This window comes from Myotis lucifugus, unplaced genomic scaffold, assembly GCF_000147115.1.
Source record: "Myotis lucifugus unplaced genomic scaffold, Myoluc2.0 scaffold_100, whole genome shotgun sequence".
NCBI classification, from domain to species: Eukaryota; Metazoa; Chordata; class Mammalia; order Chiroptera; family Vespertilionidae; genus Myotis; species Myotis lucifugus.
The window spans coordinates 1,623,622-1,650,003 of record NW_005871148.1 but is presented as its reverse complement, the minus strand read 5'-3'; the positions used below and the strand labels follow the sequence as shown (position 1 = coordinate 1,650,003).

At 57.3% G+C, this 26,382-nt stretch overlaps 2 protein-coding genes across 3 annotated transcripts in view; both read right to left on the bottom strand.

The window, feature by feature from the left end:
- Nucleotides 1–10,261: 10,261 nt before the first annotated feature.
- On the bottom strand, nucleotides 10,262–17,849 carry DHX58 (DExH-box helicase 58). 2 transcript variants are annotated; one of them, XM_006092390.3, is made up of 13 exons: nucleotides 17,662–17,849; nucleotides 17,328–17,496; nucleotides 16,942–17,143; nucleotides 16,385–16,575; nucleotides 15,520–15,636; nucleotides 14,907–15,033; nucleotides 14,593–14,784; nucleotides 13,682–13,935; nucleotides 13,026–13,175; nucleotides 12,775–12,936; nucleotides 11,866–12,056; nucleotides 11,163–11,259; nucleotides 10,262–10,870 (listed from the first exon to the last, which is right to left on the bottom strand). In XM_006092390.3, exons 2-13 carry the CDS (start codon nucleotides 17,493–17,495, stop codon nucleotides 10,685–10,687), a joined length of 2,037 nt encoding a protein of 678 aa, XP_006092452.1. In that variant the 5' UTR covers nucleotide 17,496; nucleotides 17,662–17,849; the 3' UTR covers nucleotides 10,262–10,684. The 2 variants fall into 2 exon arrangements, with proteins under 2 accessions (XP_006092452.1, XP_006092453.1); XM_006092391.3 differs by having other exon boundaries at nucleotides 17,726–17,820.
- A 433-nt stretch (nucleotides 17,850–18,282) lies between these two features.
- KAT2A (lysine acetyltransferase 2A) overlaps nucleotides 18,283–26,382 on the bottom strand; it is an 8,837-nt gene continuing 737 nt past the window's right edge. The window contains 19 exon segments of the mRNA XM_006092464.2: nucleotides 18,283–18,994; nucleotides 19,102–19,186; nucleotides 19,323–19,386; nucleotides 19,466–19,502; nucleotides 19,593–19,707; nucleotides 19,931–20,074; nucleotides 20,501–20,611; nucleotides 22,163–22,289; nucleotides 22,498–22,706; nucleotides 22,797–22,933; nucleotides 23,018–23,128; nucleotides 23,338–23,444; nucleotides 24,332–24,523; nucleotides 24,605–24,786; nucleotides 25,062–25,151; nucleotides 25,259–25,404; nucleotides 25,745–25,868; nucleotides 26,014–26,090; nucleotides 26,093–26,151. Of these exon segments, the coding sequence (XP_006092526.1) occupies nucleotides 18,801–18,994; nucleotides 19,102–19,186; nucleotides 19,323–19,386; nucleotides 19,466–19,502; nucleotides 19,593–19,707; nucleotides 19,931–20,074; nucleotides 20,501–20,611; nucleotides 22,163–22,289; nucleotides 22,498–22,706; nucleotides 22,797–22,933; nucleotides 23,018–23,128; nucleotides 23,338–23,444; nucleotides 24,332–24,523; nucleotides 24,605–24,786; nucleotides 25,062–25,151; nucleotides 25,259–25,404; nucleotides 25,745–25,868; nucleotides 26,014–26,090; nucleotides 26,093–26,151 (2,311 nt within the window). The 3' untranslated portion in view covers nucleotides 18,283–18,800.

Here is a 26,382-nt window from a genome sequence, read left to right as displayed (position 1 = left end):
CCGTCAGATCCTTCCCCGGATTCGCTGAGATATGAATACAGCTCTCCACCCAAGGATGTTACTGGTAGAAGGTACACTGACAGTGGTTAGAACTGGATACAAGGAAATTTGTTATTGACTAACATGGACAGAAGAATCCAACCTTGCCCACAAATCTTTTTTAAAATGCAAACTTTAGCACTAGCCAGTTTGGTTCAGCGGTTAGAGTGTCGGCCTGTGGACTGAAGGGTCTCGGGTTCGATTTCGGTCAAGGGAAGGTACCTTATTTGCAGGCTCGATCCCTGGCCCCCCTCAGGGTATGTGCGGGAGGCAGCCAATCGATGTGTCTCTCTCACATTGATGTTTCTCTCTCTTCTGTCTCTCCCTCTCCCTTCCACTCTCTCTAAAAATCGATGGGAAAAATATCCCTGGGTGAGGATTAACAAAACTGGGGCGTCCGTCAGTTGCACATGACAGAGACCAGGCTCAGGAACCTTCGATTGATGCCAAATTGATTGATGAACCAACTCCTGGCAGCAAAATGTATACAGAATTGATGCTGGTGGAAATAATTTCCGTAAAATTAAAATGGAATGGGGGGGGGGGGATCTGTTTAACTGGACCATAGGGAAAAAATGGGGAAATCTGATCAAGAAATTAAGTTGGATGAATAGCGCTGAAACTGGGAAACACTTTCTGCCCCCCCTTCTTTGTTGAACTTATTGGGGTGACACTGGTTAACAAAATGATACAGGGTTCAGGTGCACAATTCTACAATACACATCTGTACACTGTGTGTTCACCACCCCAAGTCCAGTCTCCTTCCACCACCATGTATCCCCCCTGCACCCTCCTCCACCTCAGGAAAACACTTTCTAAAAAAGTCCCCAGTGTTGGTATGTTTTGGTTTCAAATGTTTGCATTCAAAACATCCTTGGGGTCAAAATGTCCAGGTCAGAATATCCCGCGCGCCCCGCTCTGTTTTTTCGCCACTCCCTCCCTTGCCTATGATACCAGCCACACTGGGCTCTTTCTCTCCAGGAGCACAGCAAGCGCTCCCTCACCTCCGGGCGTTCTCAGAAACCGTTCTCTCTGCCCAGACCACGCCTTCCCTCCTGGCTCTTCTCTCCTTCTCAGGCTGATGCTGAGATACTGCCCACAGGAGAGGCCTTCCCTCATTGCCCTCCTTGAGGTAGACTTCCCTCCTGTCTCCTTGTATTCTTTCTTTAAAAAAAAATTAATATATATATTATTGATTTCAGAGAGGAAGAGGGAGTGAGAGCTAGAAACATGAATGATGAGAGAGAACCATTGATTGGCTGCCTCCCGCATGCCCCAACTGGGGGGTCGAACCCACAACCCAGGCATGTGCCCTGTCCAGGAATCAAACTGTGACCTCCTGCTTCATAGGTTGGCGCTCAACCACTGAGCCATGCCGGCCGGGCTCCTTGTATTATTTCTTATTCACCCTTATTCCTCCTTGAATTCCCAGGGCAAGGCCTATCAAGTATAGCACATAGTAGGCGCTCAATAAATCTTTGTTGAATGAATAAATAAAACAGGGTGAGGCGCAGGAGAATGGGGTGGGGCTTACAAGGCCCCTGAGAGAGAAAACGGACAGGTGCAGACACATCCGTCTACCTTTAGCTCCCCCTTACTCATGACAGCAAGTTCCAGGGGAGCTCACGTCAGCAGGAGAGAAGAGAGGAGACACTGCTAGTCCTGCTTCACTTCTGCCCCTTGCCCAGCTTCCCAAGGTCCAGGCCCATATGCCAACTGGCCAGCTGCCCCCCCCCCCACCAGGGCCTGGCTCCCACATTTGGCTGCTGGCCAGGCTATTTGGGGAAGCTTCCTGATCCCCTCTTTGGCCTCTCCACCTCCACATCTCATCCTGTAGCCTGGGAATAGCTGTCCCAGCCTCAACCTAGGGACAGCCTCATTCCCAATTAGCACCCACATGGTTGAAACCATCTCTAAAAGCTTCTCGTGTCCCTCTCCCCTCAGGAAGCTGCTAACTAGGACAGCAGCTCCCAGAACGAGGTCATAGAACGGACCTGCTCCTACACTCCCTTCCCAGCCAGAAACACAAGGGGGGCAGGAATCTCCACTGCAGGCCTCCATGGAGGAGACATGTGTGAGGGGAGATGCGGGGAGAACCAAGAAATGGTTGCAGCCTGGAGTCTGTGTGGCCAAGGAGCAGCTAGCTCTATCCCGGAAGGAGGTCCAGCTGTGGGGAGTGAGGAGACCTGGGTTCGAGTCCAGACTCTGCCTGAATGGGGATTTAATATATATATATATATTTTATTGATTTCAGAGAGGGAGGAAGGGAGAGGGAGTGGGAGAGGGAGGGAGGGAGAAAGAAAGGGAGAAAGAGAGAAAAAGAGAGAAAGAGAGAGAGAGAGAGAGAGAGAGAGAGAGAGAGATATGATGAGAATCATTGATTAGCTGCCTCCTGCATGCCCCCCACTGGGAATTGATACCCTAACCAGGAATCAAACCATGACCTCCCGGTTCATAGGTCGACGACATTCAACCAATGAGCCACATCAGCTGGGCCCGAATGGGGATTTTGTTACCTTTTCCAGTGCTCACAGGGTAGGATGAGAGAGTTCTGTATACCGTACAGCACCATACAAAATCTGGGGCTGGAAAGACCATTGGGGTCCCAGGGAGACAATTCTGGGATGGATTCTGGGAGGGGCCCCAAACTCCTGAGGGGACCATTCCTGTGCTGAAGTCTCTCTATCGCTGGTTCAAGCCTCGGCCAGTGAGAGGTGGGCAGACTTCTCCCCATTCTGGAGGCCACACCCCATGTGTCCCTCTTTGGGATCCCCCAGAGAACCTAAGGGTCCCAGTTCCCAGCGCCTTCCCTGGACATTTTCCTTCCCCTCGGCCAGGGACGAGGCTGTGTGTGCAGGCGTGTGTCTCGGACCCCCCTGTCCTGCCTGTGCAGCGGCTGGCGTCAGAGATAGAGATTGTCAAACCTGAGATCAGGAGGGCAGAGGAGTCTGGGGTTTGGGGATGCAGGAGGGGCAGGCGGGGGCCCTGGGGAGGGCAGTGAGGGCAGTGGGAGCATGGCGGGGTCCGGCCTGGCCTCCCGCCTAGGCATCTGAAGTGGGGTGAAGTATCACGGGGGGCGATCTCCACCCCACCCAAGGAAACCTTAATCAAACAAACAGCCAACACAGCCGCTCCTGTGTGAGAAGCCATGGCAGTGAGGCAGGCCCAGGGCCATGGGGAGGCCCAGGGGAGGGCAGGGGGGCTGTTTGAACAGGCCCCAAGGCCCGGGGGCAGTTGGCGGAAATGTTTGGAACAGGGTGGGGAGCCCGGTGTTTTGGAGCAGGAAACTGGGGCCTGGGGTGGGTGCGTTGAGCTTGGCTGCTTCGAGGAAAAAGAAAAGTGTCAATTCAGCCCCACTCAGGTCAACACCTCTTCTGCTGGGATCCCAAGTTCCCGACACTCTTCCCCGGCTCAGAGTCAATCAGATCAACCAGCCAGACAGGGGTTCTCTCCCCCGTCACCCTGGAGCCCCAGCCCCACTCCGGCCACAAGTCCCTGGGCCTTGTCACTGAAGAACAACATTTCAGAGTCTGGAGCCCAAACCCCCAAGATCTCAAGTTCTCAGCAGAGGAGCTGGGGGAGAGGGACCAGCATCAGCCCTCTCCAAGCCTGCTGTCCTCCCCGCCCCCGTGCCGGGCCCTGGAGGGGCCCGGAGTGATGCGGCCCCCTCCCTCGGGGGCTTTGCCACCTTCTTTTACCCTCAGACACTTGGCTCTCCTATTCCCCTGAGAGGAAGACTCCCGAGCGTCAGACAGGGAGAGAACAGAGACACCCAGACTCAGAGGCAGAGGTGAGAGAGGTACAGACAAAACCATGGACACGGAAAGACGACTGGAGAGATGCCACACCATCAGAGACAGAGCTGAGAGACAGGAGGGAGCGAGGAAGTGTGTGTGTGTGTGCGCGTATGTGTGTGTGTGAGAGAGAGACAGAAGTGCAGAAACACACACAGAAAATCAGAGACAGGCAGACAGAGACATACATACAGAGAAAAAGGAAGAGAAAGACACACAGAAAAACAGACTCCGAGACAGGGAGAGAGGAGAGACAAACAGAATGACAGGCACAGGAGCAGGGGAAGGACCGAGCCCGGAGCACAGCGGAGGCGCCGGACAGGCACACAGGCTGGGGCAGAGCAGCTCACAGAGCCACCCGGGGACAGAGGGGCTGGGAGAGGCTCAGCCCCTCAGACACCCTCTGCGAGACGTAGGGGAGCAGAAGTGCCAAACATGGAGCCTGGGTGGGGTTTGCAGGGAGTCCCTTCTGTCCCCAACACTGAACCCTGCGGGCACCTGGCTCCTGACCACTGGAGCTGGCGGGTCACCCAAGGTGAATGAAAAGTCACCAAGGGGGGAACTTGAGCCTGCGACGGTGGCGAAGGCTCAGGCGTCTGCAAAGCGCATGTGCAGGGTGGGTCTGCGGGGGTTCCATTCCCAGGATTGCACTTGAAGCGGTGTTTCGGGATGGACAACTGGAGACAGCGACATCTGCGAGCGTAGGTGGCATGCAAGCCTGCGTGTGTGTCTGAGTGTGAGTGTGGCGTGTGTGCACGTTTAGATGTGTGTGTCCACTTCCATTAAGCACTTCACAGCCCTAATGAGGCCAAGGTGGCAGGTATGGTCCTCAAATAGCCCAATTGGAAAGGAGGGAGTGAGTCAGAGATGGCCATCAAAAGGCCGCACGCCTCTCTCTTCTGAACAGACGGTGTGTCCAGCTGCCACAGGGCCCTCAACTACAGTCCAAGACCAACATGCCATTCATTTCCTCCAGGAATGACTCCCACCGCCTGGCCAGCTTGCCCCCACCTTCTTTCCCACTGAAGCCCAAGATGCAAACTGACAGGAGGACCCACATGACAGACACATGGTCCCCTCCCTGGCCACAGGCTCAGTTCCCTCTGAGAGGGCAGCTGGAGGGAGGGTGGGTCCGGCCCTGATCTCCCCCGAGTCTAACTTCCATTCCTCCTGTTGCTGTGGCCTCATTTCGCTCCCTCCTTGCTCCTTGGGTCCAGCGAGCGCCCACACCCTCCCCACACTCAGGAGATAAGCAGCCCCTCTCCTGCTCGTTTTTCCCTCTGAAGCATCACAGGACATTAGGAAATAAATTGTCCCAATTTTGGGTGGAGAATGAGGTCAGGAGGCCCACGGGAGGACCGCTTGTTGGTGGCAGCTGACAGTCTTCATTTCACCTTGAAACTCCCTCCTGGTCCAGGGAAGGTGTCTCCTCAGCCCAGCTTTACAGGAGCACGGCTATATCGGGGGACAGCCCGCAGGAAGGGGATTCACCAAAGAGCAGCGCCATCGGTCACAGGTGCTGCGGGCCCACCCCTAATATTTGCAGGCCTTGGGGCAAGGGGACAGATGGGGGCCCACACACACACGTCTAACTATTTAAACGTTATAAGCCAAGCAAACACACTGTTCATTCAAATATGTTTTCATAATGACATGGAAAACCAGGTTCCATTTCGGATTTGCTGACTCCGGGAGTTCTGCAGGAGGACAATGCTGTGGAGGGAGAGACAGCTGCCTCCCACGCTGGCCCCGGCCATCGCTCCCTTCCTGCTGCCGGCTCCCTTCTGCCCTACAGCGACCCACATGCACGTATGTGGACACCCAGCTTCACAGCCTAGTTCCATCTTCATGCCCTGCAAACAGCTGTCCCTCGGCTGTCCCCAGGGGTCCCTCAGGTCTGCGGTGCATACCTAGCGGCATAGGCTGCCCTGAGAGCAGGCCCAGAGCAGAGGCTAGAAGGGCTGGGAGCAAGCGGACGGTCTGGGCAGGGGCCTCCAGAGTCACAGGTATGGGGACTGTGGTCTTGAAGGTGGTGAACAGGTTCTTCCCCTTGGCCCTGCTGATTCCTCACCCCACAGGGAGGGCAGTGGCCAGGGAAGTGCCCAGTTAGGGCACAGGCACCTCTCCCTGGCCTAGGGTTAACGGTGCTTACTGGATCCACCCTTCCCTAGCAGCCTCCGGATCTCTGGCCAGGGACTGAAGCTGTCCTTCCACTGGAGGGCTGCTTGGACGATCCCCAAGCAGAACTTTCAGTAACTTCTATTATTTATTTTCTTGGAAAAAGTGCAGCTCGATCCCAACTTGTGGATTTCTGGAGGTGGGGACGGCAGGGAGGTGATGACAAGAGGGCATTTTTTCAGTTGGGTGTCAGCCAGTGTGTTCCTAAGTGGGCTCCTGCTGCCACTGGCCCCTGCCCTGCTGGGGTCCCTCTCCTTACTCTGGAGACAAAAACAGGGCAACTAAGAGATGAGGGGTCCCGGGCAGCCCAGACGGGTCCAGAAGAGACCCAGGAGCCAGCAGGGGCGAGGGCTGGTGGAAGAGTGGTGATGAAGGGCATGGCTCTTACTGGCCAAGTTTAAAAAAAACTTTCTACCCCCACCCCCTGCAGATCGGCTTTGCTGTCCTACACACGAGGGGACACTTACACTGGCTGAGCCCTCACCAGGCGCCAGGCACTGTGCTAAGCGCCCTACGGGCATATTCTCACTTAATCCTTGCAGCCACCCTATGAAGTGGGTTCTATTATTATCCCCATTTTACAGGTGGGGAAGCGAACTCACAGGGGGTGAGTAACCTGCACGAGGTCCCACAGCAGGCAGAGGTGACAGCACTCCATCCGGTCTAACTGACCCCCAGGCCCCCACTGTTCCCACTGGAGCACAGCGCCGCCCAGAAGCAAGGAGCTGGCAGACGGGATGAAGGTCAGATACGAGGAAGAACTTTCTGACAGTGACTGTGTGTGGTGGGAGGCGGCAATGGAACAGGGAGATTAGACACAGGAAGCCCGCCCACTTAAGCTGGGATGTTGGTCTGCCTGGAGGTTTGTGACAGTCACCAGGGCCCTGGCTGGATCCATGGCCCTGACCTGCCTCTGCTCTACCCCAACCCAGCACCAAGGCCCAAAGTCCGACTCTCCTTTGTGGCTCCGAGCATCCCATCTGAGCTGTCAGCTCAGGACCGCCTCTTCCAGGAAGCCTTCCGTGAGGTTCTGAGAGGCAGGATCCCTCTCAGAGACAGCCCAAATCCCACGGAGGGTGCCAGTGCACCCCATGTCTGCAGGAAGGGCCCGTTCTGCGATCACCTCCCCACCCTGGCTCTGAGACACGGACACAGAAAACATCGAATCAGTCCCCAGGCCCCTAGGTCCCCCAGGCCATCCGGACGACCCCTGTTCCCACACCCCCCCACCCCCTCACCCCTCACCCGCGCATGTCTGTACCCAGGTGTAAAGAGGTGGCGCAGGTGCCCTGGAGCTCGTCAGAAAACCCAGCTCAGCTGTGCTGTGTTCTATGTGCCTCGGCTCTTACCTCATTCGCACATAGAACAGAAGCCAATTGGGTCACCCCCATCGCTAAGTGGGGGCGATAGGATGCTGCAAAGGGGTGAGGCATGGGGCCCGCTAGGCAGAGGTTCCTTACCCGGAGCCCCGCAGTCACGAACCCCAACCTGCTCTCCTCCAGAAAACTGTGCGCCCAAAGCCCAGCTCCGCCTGTTCCCATCCATGGAGGCGGCCCTGGCATCAGGGATGCGCAGCCAGGAGCCCCTAAACTTCCCCCGAGTTTAGCCCCACCCGCTAGGTGCAGCGCGCCGGCGCCCAGAGCCCATGGGGATGTCCTCACTGCCCCTTGGGGTCCCCCAGTTTTGAGACGAGGGCACCGGACAGGTGTCCGGGGCTGCCTGGTTCTCCCGCGCTGGCCTCGAGGTCCTCAGCCCGTGTCGCTGACTTACCTGCGGGGCAGAGAGGAGCCCGCCGCGCCACCTGCTCTCCGTGCGCTCGGGCGCAGCGCTCGGTCCGGGCCGGCGCGGGGCGGGGGGGCGGGGCCGGGGGCGGGGCCTGGGAGGGGGAGCCCGGCCCAGCCCCTCCCTGAGTCGCCACCGGTGGGTGGACCGGCTTATTCAGGTGGGGAGGGAGGGGGAGCCACGAGGGAGTCCTGGAGCTCCGGCTGTTCTGGGGGCTGAGAAGTTAGGAGGCCTGCGTCCTGGGGACCCCAGGAAATGCCCCCCTCGGGCGGCCTTGCCCCGGAGGCGGTGGCTCCCTAGGAAGACCCTTCACACAAAAAAGAAAGGCCGGGAACCCCTCCTTGCCCGAGTTCCCCCTTCCAACTGAGCTCCGGAAAGCGGTCCCAGTGGTAAGGTGGGCGCGATCTTGACGCTCCCTCCAAGTCAGGGTCCCCCGTCCAGGGGCTCAGGCCACTGAGGGGACCACTAGGTGCCCTGGGCATCTGTATCCTCGGTCCATCTCTCCCTACGACAGCCCCCCCCAGTGCCAGCTCAGGTCCCTCAGCTGTCACTGTCTAGCCCTGGAATGACAGGCGCCCGGACTCCGTGCGTCCAGCTGCATTCAAGGCCGTGGAGCTTAGCACCCCTGGCCCCGCCCCCTCCCTCTGCCCCCCTGTCGCTAATTTTATTGACCTGTAAAAGGCACGTTGCTGGCAGGGGCGATGACAACTGAAGGTGAAGTGGGAGCGGATGGGCCGAAGGGACCCAGGGAGGTGGAGATGGGACAGGAGGGAGAAGGGTGACTCTGGGAGCCAGAGCCCGGAGGAAGGGCCCTGGGAAGGAAGGGTGAACTCTCTTAGGGGGTGGAAACCAAAAGGCCTAGAACTGGGCTTTTAGCTCTCAACCAGAGAAGAGGGGGGCTGAAGAAAGAAGATACTGGAGAAGGGAGAGTATTTTTTTTCCATCTACCCTGAGGCAGGACCAAGGATGTAGTAGGAGAGGTTAGATGGCAGGAAGGACTGCCATGCTGCTCTCAAATCTCACATCTCTGCCCTAGCCCCCTCCCTTCCTCTTGAAGGTGACTCCTGCCTGCTGGGCCTCTTCCTACAGAAATAGCCCTTTCCCTGAAGAATCAACCTAGATCTTGCCTTTCTTTCCTTCTTGTTAAAATGAGAACAGGAAATTTAGGCCTTTATAACTTTCCCCACCCCCATGCCTGCCCCTCAAAACCTTTGGGCCTCTGCCAAGCGCAGGGGAGATGACCTGGGGGTTCAGGGGAGATGGGGCATTGGGGTTAGAAGCTTTCATGAGGGGGCGGGGGCAGGAAGGCCTCACATTTTTGATGGCGCTCAAATTTAGACTTCTGATGCTGTCTCCAAATAAGGTTACAAGATAACCAAAAAGAGGGGTGTTTAAAAAAAACAACACACCTTTAACCTTCAAAATATACCACAAAGCAGATTGTGGATGGGGAGTGAAAGAGGGAGGGATTATAATGGGCCCGAGGAAAGTTTTCAGGGTGATGGCTATGTTCATTATCTTGATTGTGGAAGAGCATACATACATTAAAATTTATCAAATTAAACACTATAAATATTTAGTTTATTTTGTCAATTATGCCTCAACAAATCTGTTTTTAAAATACTGCACAGTTTCACCCAGCTGGCATGGCTCAGTGGTTGAGCATCAACCTATGAACCAGGAGGTCATGGTTTGATTCCTGGTCAGGGCACAGGCCTGGATTGCAGGCTCGATCCCCAGTGTGGTGTGCAGGAGGCAGCCAATCAATGATTCTTTCCCATCATTGATGTCTCTCTCTCTCTCCCTCCCTTCCTCTCTGAAATCAATAAAAATATATTTTTAAAAATACTACACATTTTCTACACCATTTTTCTATTTATTTTTAATTTATGGGGAGCCTCAAAAAAAAAAAAAAAAGAATGTCAAAGGGCCAAGGGAAACTTCAGTGATTCCTAGTATAGTAGTTCCCTTATTCATGGAGGATATGTCCCAAGATTCCCAGTAGATGCCTGAGACCATAGATAGTACCAAACCCTACATATACTATGTTTTGTCCTATACATACATACCTATGATAACGTTTAATTTACAAATTAGGCACAGTAAGAGATTAACAACTAATAATAGAACCATGATAACATATGCTATAATACGTTATGTAAATGTAGTCTCTCTCAAAATATCTTATTGTATAGTTCTCACCTTCCTGTGATACGAGATGATTCAAGGTCTGTGTGATGAGATAATGAGTTTAATGACGTCGGCATTGTGGCGTAGTGTTGGGCTACTGTAAGGGTTATTCAAACACAAGCTCTGTGAAACCTGGACAGATGGTCTGACGACCCAGATGGCTGTGACCACCAGGCCGATAGCACAGACTGCATGGGTACACCGGACAAAGGGATGATTCATGTCCCAGGTGGGACCAAGCAGGATGGTATGAAATTTCATCACGCTACTCAGAATGGTGCACAATTTAAAACATATAAAACGTTTATTTCTGGAATTTTCCATCTAATATTTGGACCGCAGTTCATTGGGAGTAACAAACTACAAAAGCGAAAGCATGGATAAGGGGGCACCTCTGTCCAGTGTGCCCATCCTGCCTCAGTTCTGCCCCCACGCCACTCCCACTCCATCGAGTGCGTAGACGTGTCTGTGTGGGTGTAAGGGGGGCCAGGGGATGAGCTGTGGCCCTTCAGCTGCTTCCTCAATGTGGGAGTTGAAGTCAGTCTGGGCACCTGGGGTTCCTCTGTGGCTGGTCAGCAGGCCTCTGAGCTGGTGACTTCGGAAAGGAGGGACCTGCACCGACTTTGCTCAGGAAAGATGCTGGCTGCTGCGGAGTCTCCCGCCCCCTACAGTTTGATCTGGGTACTGCAGCGACAAGATGCTCAGTCCAGGGAGAGGTCGGACAGGGCCTGGGCGCAGTGCAGCACGTAGTCGAAGTCAGGCACCTGGAAGGGCACCGAGGACCACTTCTTGGCCTGGATCCGTCCCCGCGGCGTCTGCAGCAGCATGGCGCGGACCTTGAGCGCCGGCAGCTTCACCGACTTGTAGATCATCTGCAGCCCCCAGAGCTGGGGGTGGGACAGAGACCGGAGGGTTTGGGTGTCTATCCTCTGCCTGGGCTTCTCTCCCCAAGTTAGGGTCTCTGGATGCGGGGCTTATGTCTCCTCCCTCAGACAGCGCTATCGCCCTCATCACACTGTGGGCTCCCTAAGAAGGGGTTGGACCACTCTCTTCAGACTGGGGGCTCCTGGGGCAGCGCTGTCTCCCCCACCCCAGGGAGGGCACCCTGGTGGCAGAGGCTGGGCTTTCAGAATGAGGGCTTCTAAAGACCGGAGCTGAGGGCCATGGCCCAGCACTTACTTCCCCACAGTTCTTGCAGCTAATGACACCCCCAGGCACCCAGTCCTTGAAGACTCTGTCGATAGCCACAGGCTTCTCAGAGACGTTGTAGTAGATCCTAGAAAGAAATGGGAGTGGCCACAGACCTCACGGACCCCCAGCCCCAGACGGCTCGCCATCCTTCCTGCTGAGCCTCTGCCCGGCCTTGGGCCTGCCTGCCTGTCAAGAGGCACAGAGACTTCGACACGCTCGGCCTGTGCTGCCTCCATCCCACTCCCTCTGCCCAAGTTCAGGCCTCAGCACCACCCATGTGTGAAGACCATGGGCACAGTGGCCCAGCACACAGTAGGCGCCTAATGAATACTTCCTAACGAATGAACAAATGGAGGATGGGGAAGGCTACCCGCTAGGGGGCGGAGGATGAGGGGATGGCTCAGGGACAACCAGCCCCTCTGGATGTCTTCAGAGTACGTGGGACCGGGGGGCCATTGTGCGGCCCCTCAGCATTTGGCGTCCTGAATGCCAGCTCTTGCTCAACCACATAGTGGCTGTGGGAGCTTGGGCAAGCCGCTGAGGCGCTCGGAGCCTCTATTTTCTCACCTGTGAAATGGGGTGGTGATAAAACCTGCAAACTTGGTACCTGTTCAAATGCTCTTTAACCTCCCAAACTCTTAATGCACCCCACTCTTCCTCTCATCCAGACAGCCCCTTCCACAGGTCTCACGAGAAGTTGGGGTTCACGTTGACATGGTGGGTGCCCTCCACCTTCCGCAGGTCGCTCCCGTGGCCCACGGCCACCATGCAGTTGACACAGAGGAGCTGCACATGCTCTGCCAGGAACTGCTGCTGCCGGCTCTTCTTCTGGGCCGCCTGGGCCGCCCGCCTGACCAGGGCTTCCCGCTGCAGATCCCGGATCTGGGGGTGGGAGGGGACAGCGGGCATGGCTGGGGCCCAAGAGACCTGATCTCGAAAATGCTCCCAGAGGGACAAAGGGCTCCCAAGGACCTGAGATGGATCGCTGGCACACAGAGGGGCTTTCCTCAGCCCTCCCTGGAGCCTTCAGAACAGCTCAGTGGAGAAAGTAACACTGGGTCGGGGGACAGCCCAGGGAGCGAGGCAAGCTTTCCCACTGAATCTTCACCCCACGGTGGAGGATTTCGTGCAAAGTTGCTCCTTTGAATCTAACATGAGGTCCCGTCAATAATTCCGCTGGGACAACAGGAGTAAACAGGGACCGTGCCGTGCGAGGCTGGACAACGGTGACTCCACCTCAGGGGACTGACTTAAGTCCGGGTTCTGCGCTTAGTTGGGGCATGTCTTTGGTCCCCCTCTGCTTGGTTCCAGAAGGGCTGTAAGGCGGCTCCCACAGATACACAAAGTATTGGGTGGTGACCATACATTAAAAGCCCTGGACAAGGCCTGTTCCCAAGGCATTTTGAAGACATAACCATTGTCTTCCTGGCAACCCCATCCTTGGCCTCTACCCTTCCCTGGATTCAGACCCTCACCAGGTGGGCCAACTTAGCCCCCAGGGGAAGGGGGGACAAGGGTGTGAATGTGTTTGCCTCAGAGACCTTCCAGACAGACTGCCTACAGCCCTCCTCCCCACAGGGCGCACAGACCGCCCACAGACCTTGGCCTGGTACTCAGCCTGGTCCATCTCCTGCACAGCAGCCACTGCCCGCTCCATCAGAACCTCGAGTACCTCGTTGGTCTGCTCCCGCCGCAACTCCCGACTGCCCTGGGTGGCCACGAATGAGTACACACTCTGATCGGCCCGGGCACGGCCCCTTGCCTGGGGAGGGAGGTAAGAGAGGGGCCTGAGTGGGGCTGGGTTCCCACACAGGATCCTCTGAGGACTGCTGAGTGGGGTGGTTTGGGCACCTGGACCATGGAGATCTCGTTGGTCAGGAGCCCGTAGCGCACAATCACATTGCACTGGGGGATGTCCAGTCCCTCTTCCGCCACACTCGTGGCCACCAGGAGGTTCAGGGTACCATCCCGGAACTTACGGATCACGTCTTGCTGTTCCCTCTGGGGTTGGGGGAGGAGAAAGAGGATGGTGTATGAGGTGCTTCAGGCCTACCCTCTTACAAGCCCAGTCACTCCTGGTTCAGCCCTTTTATCCAAAATCTTGGCCCCTTTTCTGAGGGACCCTGAGTCTCCATCTCTACCTCCAAGTACCCCCAGGATCTTGTCCACTTTTCCAGGTGAGCGTCTAACCCCTCTCTCCCCTGGGGACTCCTACGGGTCCCTGCCCCTGCACTCTAGGAGCTCTCAGGACCTATTCTTCTCCAAGGGACCCCAGGCCCCTGATCCTCTGTCCTGATGACATCCCTCACCTCTACCCTGTAGACCTCCTTGTTTCTGCCTCTCTGCCCCGAGACCCGCAGAATGGGAAACCCTTCAGCCCTGGGGATCTCAGTGTCCATCTCCCTTCTCAGCCCCGCCCCCTACCCCGGACTCTCTGTGCTGAAGACTCCCCTTCTCTTCTCCCCTAGGGAATCCCCAGCCTCAGGCGCTTTCCCCACAGCCCCCACCTGGGTCATATGGGTGGTCTGGCTGCTGCTCCCAGCCCCGATCAGCAGCTGGGCCCTGATGTCCACGGTCCGCAGACCCGGCTGCTGCTGGAGCCAGAGCAGGAGGGAGTGAGCGCTCTGGCGGGTGCGGGTGAAGATAATGCCGCGGGGGCTGCCGGGACTCCCAAACTGATTCTGCAGGATCCGTTCCAGCATCTCCAGTTTGGGGTTCTCCGGGCCACGAGTTGCCAGGAGGGCCAGCTCATTCTTGTGGTCTGCCGGAAAAGCCCAGAAATCAGAGGGACAGGACTCAGGCCTGGAGGTGGGCCGGACAGGAGGGCGGGGGGAGAGATGGCAGGAATCCGGAGGGGCCTGGGGTTACCTGCTCCTGCCTGATTGCCCCTGAGCAGCACCAAGAACACATGTAAGGACACCCTCTGCCTGCCCAGCCTCAAGGCCAGCCAGCCCTACACCCGGGGTACCGTCTAGATGCTCCTTATCCAGCACCCCTCTTCAACCCTGCCACCAGGGTGACCCTTGACCTTTTCATCTAACCCAGGACTGACTCAACCTCAGGTCTGTTCAGAAAGATCCTTGCCCCTCGCCTGTGCTGAGGCCTCTAGTCTTAAATTTCACCCTCTGGCCGCCTCATTTCCCCAGTTTAAAGGTACCATACACACTCAAAGGGAAGAATCCCAGTGAAATGATTTTCGAAAAATATTTGTCAATAACGAAACTAGTTTTTACATCTACGGAAACCTTCACAAATGAGGACACACCTCCTTTGTCATATCCACAGCCTTGACTTTTGGTTAGAAAAACAGGGCCCCAGACCTCTTGTGGGCACCTTCCCAACTTGTTGGAGCCGAGCCCCGGCCTGGCTGGCCACTGCCCTCTAGCCCAGTTCCAACCCCCTTCCCCAGGAGCCTCACCATCGAACAGAGCCAGCAGCCGGCGCTCAGCTCGCAGGACCTGGGTCTTGGTGGCTCGCTCCCTGTCGTAGAAGTCGCGCAGCGTGTCCAGGGCGTCCACGGCGCGGACCGTGTCGTGGATGAGCAGCGCGTCGTTGTAGCGACGCAGGTGAAGCGCATACGCTCGCCGCTCCACGAGCCCGGCCTCAGCCGCTGGACCCACAGGGGACTCGGTGTCAGAGCGGCCACGCCCCCAGGGTCCAGTCCCGCCCAGGCCCCGCCCCCAGAGGCTGGGCCCCGCCCCCTAAAGGCAGGGACTTCCCAGGCCTTCTCACCAGTCTTGCTCAGCTCCACCACCTGCTGCTCATATGTCTGCGTCCCGAAGTCCCGGCTCAGTTCCGGCATCTCCAGGTGGTCCTGTACTTGTTCCATGAGCTTCTTCAGCATGTCCCCGAACGGGTCCTACGAGAAGAGTGAGGGCGTGAAGGAAGGAATTCCTCTACAGCCACGGTGTGCGGGGTCCTGGCTGGAGGCAGGGGTCAGGTTCCCGCACCTGACTCCTGTTCTGTCTCCTCCACCCCATATGTGCCCTTGACCTCTGGCCTGAGCACAGTGACGGCTCGTCCCTGTCCAGCCTGTCGTAGCAGACACCAGGCAGTGTCCACGCCGCCGGAGAGGGCTTGGAACAGCCTCAGCACAGAGTGCCCAGCTTTATGGTTTGCAAAGCGCTCTGCTGCACGCGTGCCCAGGTTTGGACAGATGTCCCCGGCGGCATCTGAGTGAACCAAACAGGAGGACCGGCCCCATTTCGCAGAAAGAAGAAATGGAGGCTCAGGTACATAGCAAATGAAGTGAAGTCACAGAGCTCTCCCGACAGTGGAGTCCAGGCTCAACCCCAGGTGGCCTAATTTCACTCCAGACCCCGCGCCCGCCCCTCCCTCCACACACCTGGCTGCGCCTGTGGCAGAGGTCGTACTGTTTGCAGGGCAGGCGGTTGTGCTCCTGCAGCTCAGGGAGGTGGGTCTGGGGTGACATGATGCGCCACGTGTCCAGGTTGGCACAAAGCTGGGCAACAGAGAGGGGTTCACTGGAATGGGGGGTTGTTCGGTGGGGACGATGGGCAGAGCTTTGGGGCAGGATGAGTCCCAGCTGAGGCAGGGCCATTGGGGGTGGGGATTCATTTATTCGATAAATGTTTATTGCTTGCCCGGTGCTGTTCTAGGTGCTGGGGACACAGAGCACCTTACATGGCAGCTGGGGAGACAGATGATAAACTAGTACAGAACAACAGAATGAGAGGATTGCAGGTAGTGTTAACAAGCTCTGAAGAGAATGAAATGGAATGATATGGCGGAGTACAGTGGAGGTGATCAGGGGAGGCTCTGAACGGTCACGTTTAAGTTGTTCCCTGAATGACAAGAAGGAGCCAGACAGGTAAGTACGGGGGAAGGTATTCGGGCAGAAGGAATGGCAAGTGCAAGAGTCCTGAGATGGGAACAAGCCTGACATGCTCAAGCTGCAGAGAGAAGGCCAGTAGTGCAGGAGTGGGGGGCGGGGGGCTAGAGAGCGGGAGTGGGAGCAGGGATGAGGTTGGGGACTTAAGCAGGGGCTAGGTCACAGGGAACTCTCTAAGCCAGAGTAGAGTGTTTATTCTAAGTGCATTAAGAAGCCTTTGGAGGCTGGAAGTCAGGTGAGGAAGGGATCCGGACCCTGCCTGGGTGAGCCGGCCTAGGACTGGTGGGCAGGGGGTGGAGCAGGCCAGGGAGGTCCTGGGTGAGTCAGGTGAGGGGAGGGTCACAGGGACCAAGCTGACCTGCAGGATGTGGTCAATGGCTCCATCAAGCGTGGTGGCCCTGCCAGTGCCCGGGGAGGCTGTGAGACCCAGCACCTGGGGCAGGGGCCTTGTCCCCTGGAGTTTGTGCTCCAGATACCGGCTCAGGATGACGTTGTAGACAGTGTCTTTGTGCGTGTGGTGACACTCGTCCACCACGAGGAGAGAGAAGGCTGGGGGCACACGGAAAGGCTGTGAAAGAACCTGTCTGCAAAGCCCTTCCTCCCATAAGCTTTGTTTCATGTAGTTCCCAGAATTCATCCGAGAATTCCTTCCTCCCTTCACAATTTGCAGCCAGACCCCAGAAAACGGCCAGTCGGGGATGATTTACCTCCATTTCACAGATTAATAAACTGAGGCTCAAGCTGGAGAAAGGGACTTGCCCAAGATCCTGCACTGTAGCCAGGTCTTTTTCTACCAGGGTGTATGCTGGGGTTTGGTGAATAGGGAAGCTGACTCCCACAGAATCTCCCATCTTTACTAGAAGAGGGGCCCTGGGAGTGGCAGGCAGGGGTGCCTCAGGTGCACCCAGCTCTCACCATTGAGCTCCACGTGCTCCTCCTCCTCCGGGCTGCTCAGCGCCATCTGCAGCAGCTCAGCTGTGCAGATGAGCAGGTCATTCCTCCGGGCCAAGTGTCCAAAGCCGGGTCGTAGCCCCATGTCCCCACTCAGGGTTGCAATGGCCCAGCGCCCATCCAGCATTCGTTTGAACTCCTCATAATGCTGGGTCACCAGGTGGACCTGGGGTGCGGATGAGACGGGGAGAGGAAGCGGGATCTGGGTATAGGGGATGGGCGGAGGCCATGGCTGGGATGAGTGAAGAGGTGAGCTGAGAGATGCCACAGAAGCTCTGGAGTTCTGAAGGGTCTTGAGAGGCACCGAGGAGCTGAGAGCCCACAGAGGGGCGGGCGGGCAGGCCACTTACCCTGTTGACCAATACAACCACCTTGGCCCCGTCCACGGTCTCAAGATGCCTCTTGGCCACATAAGCAGCCGCCCGGGTCTTCCCGGCGCCCGTGGGCAGCCATATGATGATATTCTTGCCCTCCAGGGCAGGCATGATCACCTCCCACTGGTAGGATCGCAGCTCCATTCTGGGAATGGCAGGGGACTCAGACCCTGGCCCTCCTGGCCCCCTACTCAGCCCAAACCCCATCAGATCTGCTCCCTACCCGCTCCCAGCCAACCCAATCTGGTGCAGAGACCTCACTTTGCCCGAGACTCCATCCTGCTTGAAGGAGATGGAACAGGGAACTTACCAGGAACCTGATCTGGCCGAGGGGAGGCAGGATTCAGACAGACCTGAGCCCTGCCCAGCCTCACCTTACCACCCGCACCGCCAACAACCGCAGCCCTGCTTGGCTGAACCCGGACGCCTGCTGCCGAGCTCTGAGCGAGTAAATGAAACTGAAACTGAGGGGCGGGGCCGCCCAGCTGACTGGGGCTCGGCTTTACAATCTCTTCCCTGCCCCTCGCAGGCCTCAGACTGAGGAAGAAATGCTGCTGCCAGGAAAGCACCATTTGCACCTGGGTCCTGCAGCCACCCTGCCCCCGGGAGCAGAGTCCGCCCCCACCCCACCCCACCCCTCCTCCTTCTGGAGTCAGCTGTAACCGTGTCACCCAGGCAAAGGCAGCCCCGGGGAGATTTGGACCCTGCCGTCCAGGCACCCAGACCAGCAGGCACCCGGACCAGAACAGCTGGAGCAGGGAGAAGTGGAGGCTGCAGCCAGGCAGGCCCTGGCACACAGGACTGGGCATGAGGCCTGCTGGGGAGGGGTCCTCAGCACAACCTGAGCTTAATGGGCTCCAGCTTGCAGGAGGTACTGGCAGGAACAGGTCAGCCTGCTAAGGCCTGCGATGCTACTGAAGAAACAATCACACAGAGAAAAAAAAAGAGCTTTATTGATCCCTCCAAGGGATTAATGCCAGGAAACAAATGGTCCCCATGTCCCCCACCCCTGGGGGACAGACAGAACACAACAGTGCAGGGCAAGGCATGGCCCCTCCAGTCCGGGTTGAACTTCCAAACCCTGGAGCCCCCTCATTCAAGCTAAAATTGTCAGTCCTGCCCTTGAGAAGACAGTGACCTGGGCCAGGCCCAGGCCAGGCCTCTAATAAGACACCACAGCTCTGTGGGGACCAGGGTTATGCTCTGGCCTCCAGCCACTGTAGAGGCGCCAGTCCACACCCAGGAGACCCCTCCCAAAGTCAATCACAATGAAGGGGAGGGCAGGGCAGGGCTGAGGCTTGGGGTGCACAAGGGCCCAGAAAGGACTGCAGGGTCAGGGGCTGGAGTGTCTCGAGCTGAGAGGGACCTGGGCACCAGGGCCTCCCTAGTGATCAGAGCAGAACCTGAGGTGGAGACATTCAAGGTTGAGGCTGTGGCCCAAGGCTGGGACTACTTGTCAATGAGCCCTCCCTCCTTGAGCTTAAAGTAGAAGAACTTCTCCAGGGCACTGGCGCAGCGGCAGTACTCGCTGTCCGGGGGGTTGTACTCGCGGCAGTTGGCGATGACCCGCTGCAGGTCAGCCACGAAGAGCTTCCGGGTCACGTAGTAGCGGCTGCGCAGCCGCTCCGTCATGGTCTTCAGGTCTGGGCAGCGGACAGAGGGCAGGTCAAGGGGCTGTGTGGCCGAGTGAAGGCAGGAGCAGGATTTGCGGGTGGAAGTGGAAGGAAGGGGTCAGGTAGAACATCCTCACCAATGGGGAAGCGGATGACCTCATAGTAGTCAGGGGCCTCCGACTTCTTCACAGGCTCCATGAAGGGCCAGGCACTGGGGTGTGACTAGAGAGGAGAGTTGAACTGGGACCAGGATCACTGTGGCCCATGCCCAGCTCATGACAGCCGCCCACCCCACACTGGGTCATAAAGCCACAGCCACTGGCACAGGGACCCCCAGAAGGGAGCCTGGTCTCCGCACCTTGATCTGGGCCAGCAGGTTTTTGAGGGTTGTGTAGAGCTGGTCAGGGTCCTTCAGCTCCTTCCTGGGGCGATAGATGTCAAGTCTGAGGCTCCTGGTCCCTCTGCCTCCCCCAACACCCTGTCCCTCCACACAACACTCACCCCTTCTCCTTCCCCAGTGGTTTCCAGCCCGTCTCTCCTGCAAAGCGGGGGGTGCAGAGAACGTCCCTAAGAATGCCCGTCCGCACGCCAAGCAGCGCGCCCCTCCCGCACCCAGAGCCCCGCTTACGAATGCCAGGGACACTCTCCACAGGAATCTGCCTCACACCTTCCTTGAAGCAGCTGAGCCCGGGGTAGACCTTTCGGATCTGGGCCTGTTTGCGCTCAATCAGCTTCTTGATGATCTGAGGAAGGAGGGGTCTGAGGGGCCAATCCCAGCGCCAGCCACTGCCCTCCCAGGCCAGTCAGAGGCCCCGTCCTGAATCCAGGTGCCTCTCCCCCTAACTTTCCCAAGAGGCAGAGCAAGAACCAAGATCCTGGCCCTACCTCATGCATGGACATGTGGTACACATGCTCACCCCACACACTGCTCACCCCCACATGCACATTCCACAAAAAGCACACAACCTCCTTCTGCTTCTTGATGATGTGGGAGAGCTCCGTGTAGGGGATGCGGGGGTTCAGCTCACACTCCATCAGTGTCGCCCCCTCGTAGTCCTTGATGTAACCCAGGTAGCGGCTCTTGGGCACCTTGATATCCTTGGAGAAGCCCTAGGGAGTGGGAGACACGACCCCACCCATCGGCAACACTTTTCCAATTTAATGGCCCCTCTCCCAGGAGCACTAAGGGCAGCTGCATGCCATGTCCCCTCTCTCCAGCTCCCGAATCCCCTCCGATAGTGCCCAGCACAGTGCTCTGCACTTTGAAAGCTCAATCTGTCCCTGGAAAGATTCTAGGTCAGCCCCCTTCCAACTCACCCCCAAGAGCCTCCCAATTCTGCCGGTTACCCTACTGCCCTCCAAGTCCTATTCACAGGGGCGGCAGGAGGGAGACAGAAGGCAGGAAGGAGATCCCTGCAGATATTAGATGGAACAGGGGCCTGAAGCGACTCCCAGTCCATCCACACCAGGGGGCGAGACAGAATGACTCCTGCCCCAGGTGGCCGGCAAGTGTGGGGTGGGTGAGGCGAGGGTCACCTGCTTTTTGAAGTAGCCGATGGCATACTCGTCAGCATATGTGAGGAAGTAGAGGATGTTGTGTTTGATGTGATACTCCTTCAGGTGGTTCATCAGGTGAGTCCCATAGCCCTGCAGGGGAGGGAGCAGGGCTTACCAGGAGGAGGGGGCAGGCCTGGTGCTGGACAGACCTCAGAAGGGCCCAGGGCGGAGGAAGCAGATTGAAAGGAGGGGGGGATACCAGGGGATCCAAGGCAGGTAGTAGGAAAGGCAACCAGTAGAGGAAGGGAGGTTATAATGAGAAAACTGAAGGACACTGGATTTCTAGGCACTTGCTCTAAGTCAGGTGACCAAGTCTCAAGTTAAGTCATGAGGTAGGTACTGCGGCCAACTTACAGAAGGAAACCGAAACTCAGCTACATGAGAAAATTTGTACAAGGTCAGGCTGCCAGGCACGGCAGGGCTAGGAGCCAAACCCAGTCAGGAAGCTGCTGTCCACAGGCTACTAGTTCCTGGTCCCCGGCCTCAGAATCGAGAAGGGGAATACCAAGGGCCCTGCTTGCCACAGCACACGAACCCTGCAGAGACACTGACTCCCACACGTGTCAGCACCACGGAGGCACCACACAGAGCTGGGGTCTGTAAAAAGGAGAACCAGGGGCCCTACTAGTGGGTCCGTTGTGATCATGAGAGGCTAGAAGCCAGGACTATCGCCCAGCACAGGGCTACTACAAAAATTAACTCCCCGATGGATGTAAACATTCTTGTGATGACAACATTTCAGGTCCATGTAAAAGTGTTACTGCCCTAATTGGTTTGGCTCAGTGACTAGAGCGTCGGCCTGTGGACTGAAGGGTCCCAGGTTCGATTCTGGTCAAGGGCACATGCCTGGGTTGCGGACTCGATCCCCAGTGGGGGGGGGGGGGGGTGCACAAGGCAGCTGATCAATGATTCTCTGTCATCACTGATGTTTCTATCTCTCTCTCCCTTCCTCTCTGAAATCAATAAAAATATATTAAAAATACAAGTGTTACTGATTCTGCCCTGGTCAGGTGGCTCAGTTGGAGCATCGTCCCATACACCAAAAGGTTGGGGGTTCAATTCCCGGTCAGGGCACATACCTAGGTTGCATGCAGGTTTGACCCCCTCTCTCAAATTAATAAAAACATATCCTTGGGTGGAGGATTAAAAAGAAAAGTGTGACTGATTCTCAGGATCCACTTGTCAACAGGTGTTTTCTTTCTTTCTTTTTTATCCTGAGGATTTTTTACCATTGATTTTTTTAGAGAGTGGAAGGGAGAGGGGAGGGAGGGAGAGAGACAGGAGAGAGAAACACGGATGTGAAAGAGACACATTGATTGGTCACCTCCCTCGCACACACCCTGAATAGGGGCAGGAACGAACCCGCAACCCAGGTATGTGCCCTTGACCAGGAATCTAATGCGAGACCCTCTACTGCGTGGGCTGACACTCTAACCACAGAGCGGAGTGAGCTAGGGCGACAGGTTATTTTCTTACTCCACCGTTATCAGAGCACAAGCGCCACCTTGTGGGGAACTGAGGAACTGTTTGGCCACGAAAAGAAGTGTTGGGGGCGGCTGCACCACCACATCCTCTACTCTGATCTGGTCTGAACTCAGAAGCAGGTGTGGGATGGGGCAGCGGCTGGGGGCAGGCACCCACCTTGACCTGCTCATTTGAGGTGACAGCACAGAAGACAATCTCCGTGAAGCCCTGGGTGGGGAACATGCGGAAGCAGATCCCGCCGATGACGCGCCCGTCCTTGATCAGGGCCAGAGTCTTGTGCTTCCTGAGGGGAGAGGAGACAGGTCACGCTCCCTACCTGCCCCCAAATGCTCCTCAGGTCCCCATAGCCGTGGAGGGCTGAGCTGTATTCAGGGCTGGGAACCGAGGAGGAAGAACCGGAGGCTGGAGGAAGAGGCCTAGGGAGGGGTGTGGAGGACAAGGACAGGCGCCCGGATGTGGTGCCCTGGGTGGGGGCTCTCCTGGGGACGCACGGGTCGAAGACGAGGCGGGCGATATACTCCTTGGGCATGCGTGGCAGCTGATGGGAGAAGACATTCTGCAGCCCCACGAGCCAGAGCAACACCCGCCGGTTGGCCTTGGGTGTCAGCGAGTTGCCGATGACGTGGAATTCGATGATGCCGCGGCGCTCCTCCAGGCGGGCTGTCTCGTCCCGGGCTGCATTGGCTGACAGGAGGCTCGTCTGGGCACCAGAAAAGGGGCAGTGAGCAAGGACCTCAGGGCCACAAGGGCCGCTCCCCACCCCTGCTGGCCAGCAAGCCAGGCCGCCTACCTCGGGCCCCAGCATGGCAGCAGGGTCAGTGATGGTGAGCATGACCTCGTTGACCAGCTCCATGGGGATGTCGCCCATCACACGGAGCCGCTTGGCGTCCTCCAGGGTCAGGTTCTCTGGGAGCTTCCTCTTCTCACCTGCTGGGGAGGCCGGCAAGGTCTTCCAGGGATAGGCAGAGAGGCTGGGGGAGGGCTGAGTGGGTGTCAGGGTCAAGTACCCACCTGGCATGGGCTCAGCACCTCCAGAATCCAGACTCAAGGAGCTATTGCTGCCCCCACCCATGGTGGGGCTGAAGATGGGGGCGCTGGGAACGACGGCTGCACTGACTGCAGCTGAGAGAGACAGGAGAATCGGGGGGGGGGGGTTCCAAAGGTGTTGGTGGGTCCTAAAAGGGATCTGGACCCTCCAACCCCCAGCTGAGCCCTCCTGCATTTTTCCCTCCTGCTATTCGAAGCCCCTCTTCCACAGCGGGGGGCGGGGTCACCTGAGCTCAGCCAGGAAGGCCAGGCAGAGATCTTGTAAAACCTGCTGTGGCACATACCTGGCCGGGGCACCAGCTGGGTCCCCTCCGAGGGTGGCATGGTGAAGCCTGACTCCCAGATGGGAGAGTTTGCCCCGTAGATCTCCTCCTCCAGCATGGACAGGAATCTGTGGGAGGGTACAGTCTGTCCCACAAGTCTAACCAAGGGAGCAGCCTGGGCCAGACACCAGGGGGGCTGGAGGTGGGTCAGAGAGACCGACCCTCTTCTCAGGAACTGGGAGCCTAGGAACAGAGACAACCTCTGCCTTCGGACCAGGAGGAGGTACAGTCCCCTGCCTCCTGGGAGACCCCAGCTGAAGGTAGGAGGACAGGACAAATCGAGGACAGAGACCAGAGGCCCAGTTTGCCATCGTGTACAGAAGAGGGAGGCAGGGTCTGAACGGATGCCTCTCTGTACTGTGTGACCAGGCCGGGCACCAAATCACCCTGGGCCTCAGTATCAAAATGGGGTCAGAACCCACCCCCTCCTGCCACCTTACTCCCACCTGGTGGCAGAAGAGACACTGGAGGTTCTGGATTAGTCAGTAAAGGCTTCCTGAACGGGAAAGCTATGAGCAGGTTTAAAATGAGAGGAAGGTGTGGCAGAATAGAGGAAAATCCTTCAGAAAGAACTAGAAGAGGAGTGGAAATTGGTTTTGCCTCAAGTATAAGCTCTGGGTTTTTTTGGAGTGCTGTGGTGGGAAAAATTCTGAGGCTGTGTCCAGGCCCCGTGGGAAATAATTGGTATAAGACATATACCAACTGAAGACACCAGGGGTGCGGGCAGGGGTAGTGTTAGCACTCGGGCCATGTATCTGCCATCCCCTGACGAGTACAAAAGTGCTAACAAGTTGCGTCTGGGCTGTGGGAAAGTCGGCCAGGTAGACGCCCAGATCCCAGAAGGCTTATGGAGGGAGAGGAGGGACCAATCCAGGAAGCCTTCCTGGAAAAAAAGGGGCCAACAGGGAGGATGTGAACTTGGGGCACAATCCTGATAGGCCAGAAGGAGCCTTACTTGGGGAAGTGGGTGAGGATGAGGGTCCTTTTCTCGGGCACCAGCTTGTCCTTCTCCACCCGAAACTTCTCTAGCAGCTGCCGCCGGGTGACGGTGAAGATGGAGCGAAGCAGGCTTCGCCCGAAGACGTGAGTGGTCTCGTAGCGGGGGAGGCTATCGCAGCTCTGGGGCACGTGGCAGTAACAGAGCCATCTGCGGAAAGTGGGGAGGTGATGAGAGCGGAAACCGCTGAGCCTACGAGCGTCTCCCCGTGCTGTTCCTGGCTGGGCCTACCTGGTGTAATTGACCTTGTAGGTAGCCACGTCCTCAGCCTGAGACCTCTGCCGAAATTGGGCAGGTGTCTCAAGCTTCCAGTAGTTAAGGCAGAGCAAGAACATCTTCGAGAGCTCGAACATGGTCTGCCGCTCCCGGGGAGCCAGATGACTGAACTTGTACTGCACAAAGTTTAGCACACCCTGAGAAGGGGTGGGAGGGGGGACAAAACCAGGAAGGAGGTGTGAACAGCCAGCATGGGCTTCCTGTCCAAAACTAGGGGTTTGCTGAGGGCAGGGGCAAGGCTCTCCTCTCATTCCGAGGCTCTCTGTGAAGAGACACTATGGCCCCTCACGACCCCTATGCACACACTGAGGTTAGCACAAAACATCCTCCCTTCCTGGAACCTCTCCCCTGTTCCCAGTCTCCTCACTCCTCCAAGATGCCCCCAATTCTCTTGCCCCCTTCTTCATCCCACCTGCTCAATATTAGGCTTCTCAAATGGGGGGCTGCCCAGAGACCCCTCCACCACGGGCCGGGTCATCTGCAGGATGCATTTCCGAAGGAGCTGGAGGAAGAGGAAGAGGGAGGGGCAGAGGTCAGCAGAGATCAAGAGCTGCAGACCCACCGGCCTCCACCCCTTTGCTCACTCACTTGCACGTGGAGAAAGCTCACCTTGAAGAGGTAGAAATAGACCTGCTTGGTGTCTGTGTCTTCCTCCTTGTGAACAGACATGAACAGATTCTCCACATCCACCACCATCCCCAGCAGCCGGTTAATCTCCTCCTCTGACACATTCTCCAGGTGGGACACATGGTCCGCTGCAAGGACAGGTGGTAGAGTTGGGGGAAACGGACAGAAGAGATCAACAGGACGTCCGGCCCCTCTTCATCACCAGCCAAGATACACCCCGGTCCTTCTCTGACCGGAAACGACACTGACTATTCCTGTGTCAGCCCCTGGGTGGCCCCTTGTATTTCTGTATTGGCAGATTTCCTTTCTCCTCCTTTGGGGCATACACCCTCCCCACCCAATCCCTCCTTAGAAGGCACCCTCGGTTTTTAAAAGATGAAGCTCTGTGGCACTTAAGCCACCCTGCCCAAGCAGGAGCCAGCACCTGCTTCTCCCCCGCCCCAGCTCCAAGGGCACTGCCTGCCTTACCCAAGGGGTGCTCACAGCTGCGGCACAGCTCACTCAGGTTGGCAGCTGGCTGCTGCAGGTCCATGCGGGGTGCGGTGGGGGGCTTGGGGTTCTTCCAGCCATTACACTTGCAGGTCTCATTGGCCTGGAGGCAGAAGGATCCGTCAAAAAGCCTGTCTGTATCCCAGGGACGAACGAGGAGCCTCTCCCCGGCCAGAGCTTCGCTTCCATTGCCACCCGAGCCCTAGGATGTCCCAAACCCCGCCCCCGCCCCCAGGCCCAGGCGCCACCTTGCAAGCCGAGAAGACCCCTAGCTTCTCAAGCTTCTTGGCGCGCGGCTGTCCCCGGACTTGCGCCTTCCTCTGCTGGCGCGCTGCTGCTGGCTCAGGTCTGGTCGAGCCGGATCCTCGGGCTGACAGCAACCCCCACTTCCGAGCGCAGCACAGAGCCAGCAAGGCCTACCCGTCGCCTAGTTCTATAACCAGCAGGCGGCCTACTAGAGACCACGGACCAGGATGGCTTGGACCTGGTGTGAGGCTCTTGTCTCGGCCTTACAATCAGTCCAAAGTTCCAGGTCATTCGTGTTATTCTTCACGGAAGAGGGTAGAAGGCCCCACGCACTCGGTCCTGATACAGACTAACCCCCAACCCCCAAAGAG

Coding starts and splice junctions, on each gene's coding strand:
- DHX58 (XM_006092390.3), bottom strand. CDS start 17,495: ATGGAGCTGCGATCCTACCAGTGGGAGGTGATCATGCCTGCCCTGGAG. Junction 15,637..16,384: donor CCATTGACCACATCCTGCAG/GTCAGCTTGGTC, acceptor TCTGTTGCCCAG/CTTTGTGCCAACCTGGACAC. Junction 13,176..13,681: donor AGACCACCCATATGACCCAG/GTGGGGGCTGTG, acceptor CCCCAACCCCAG/AGGGAACAGCAAGACGTGAT.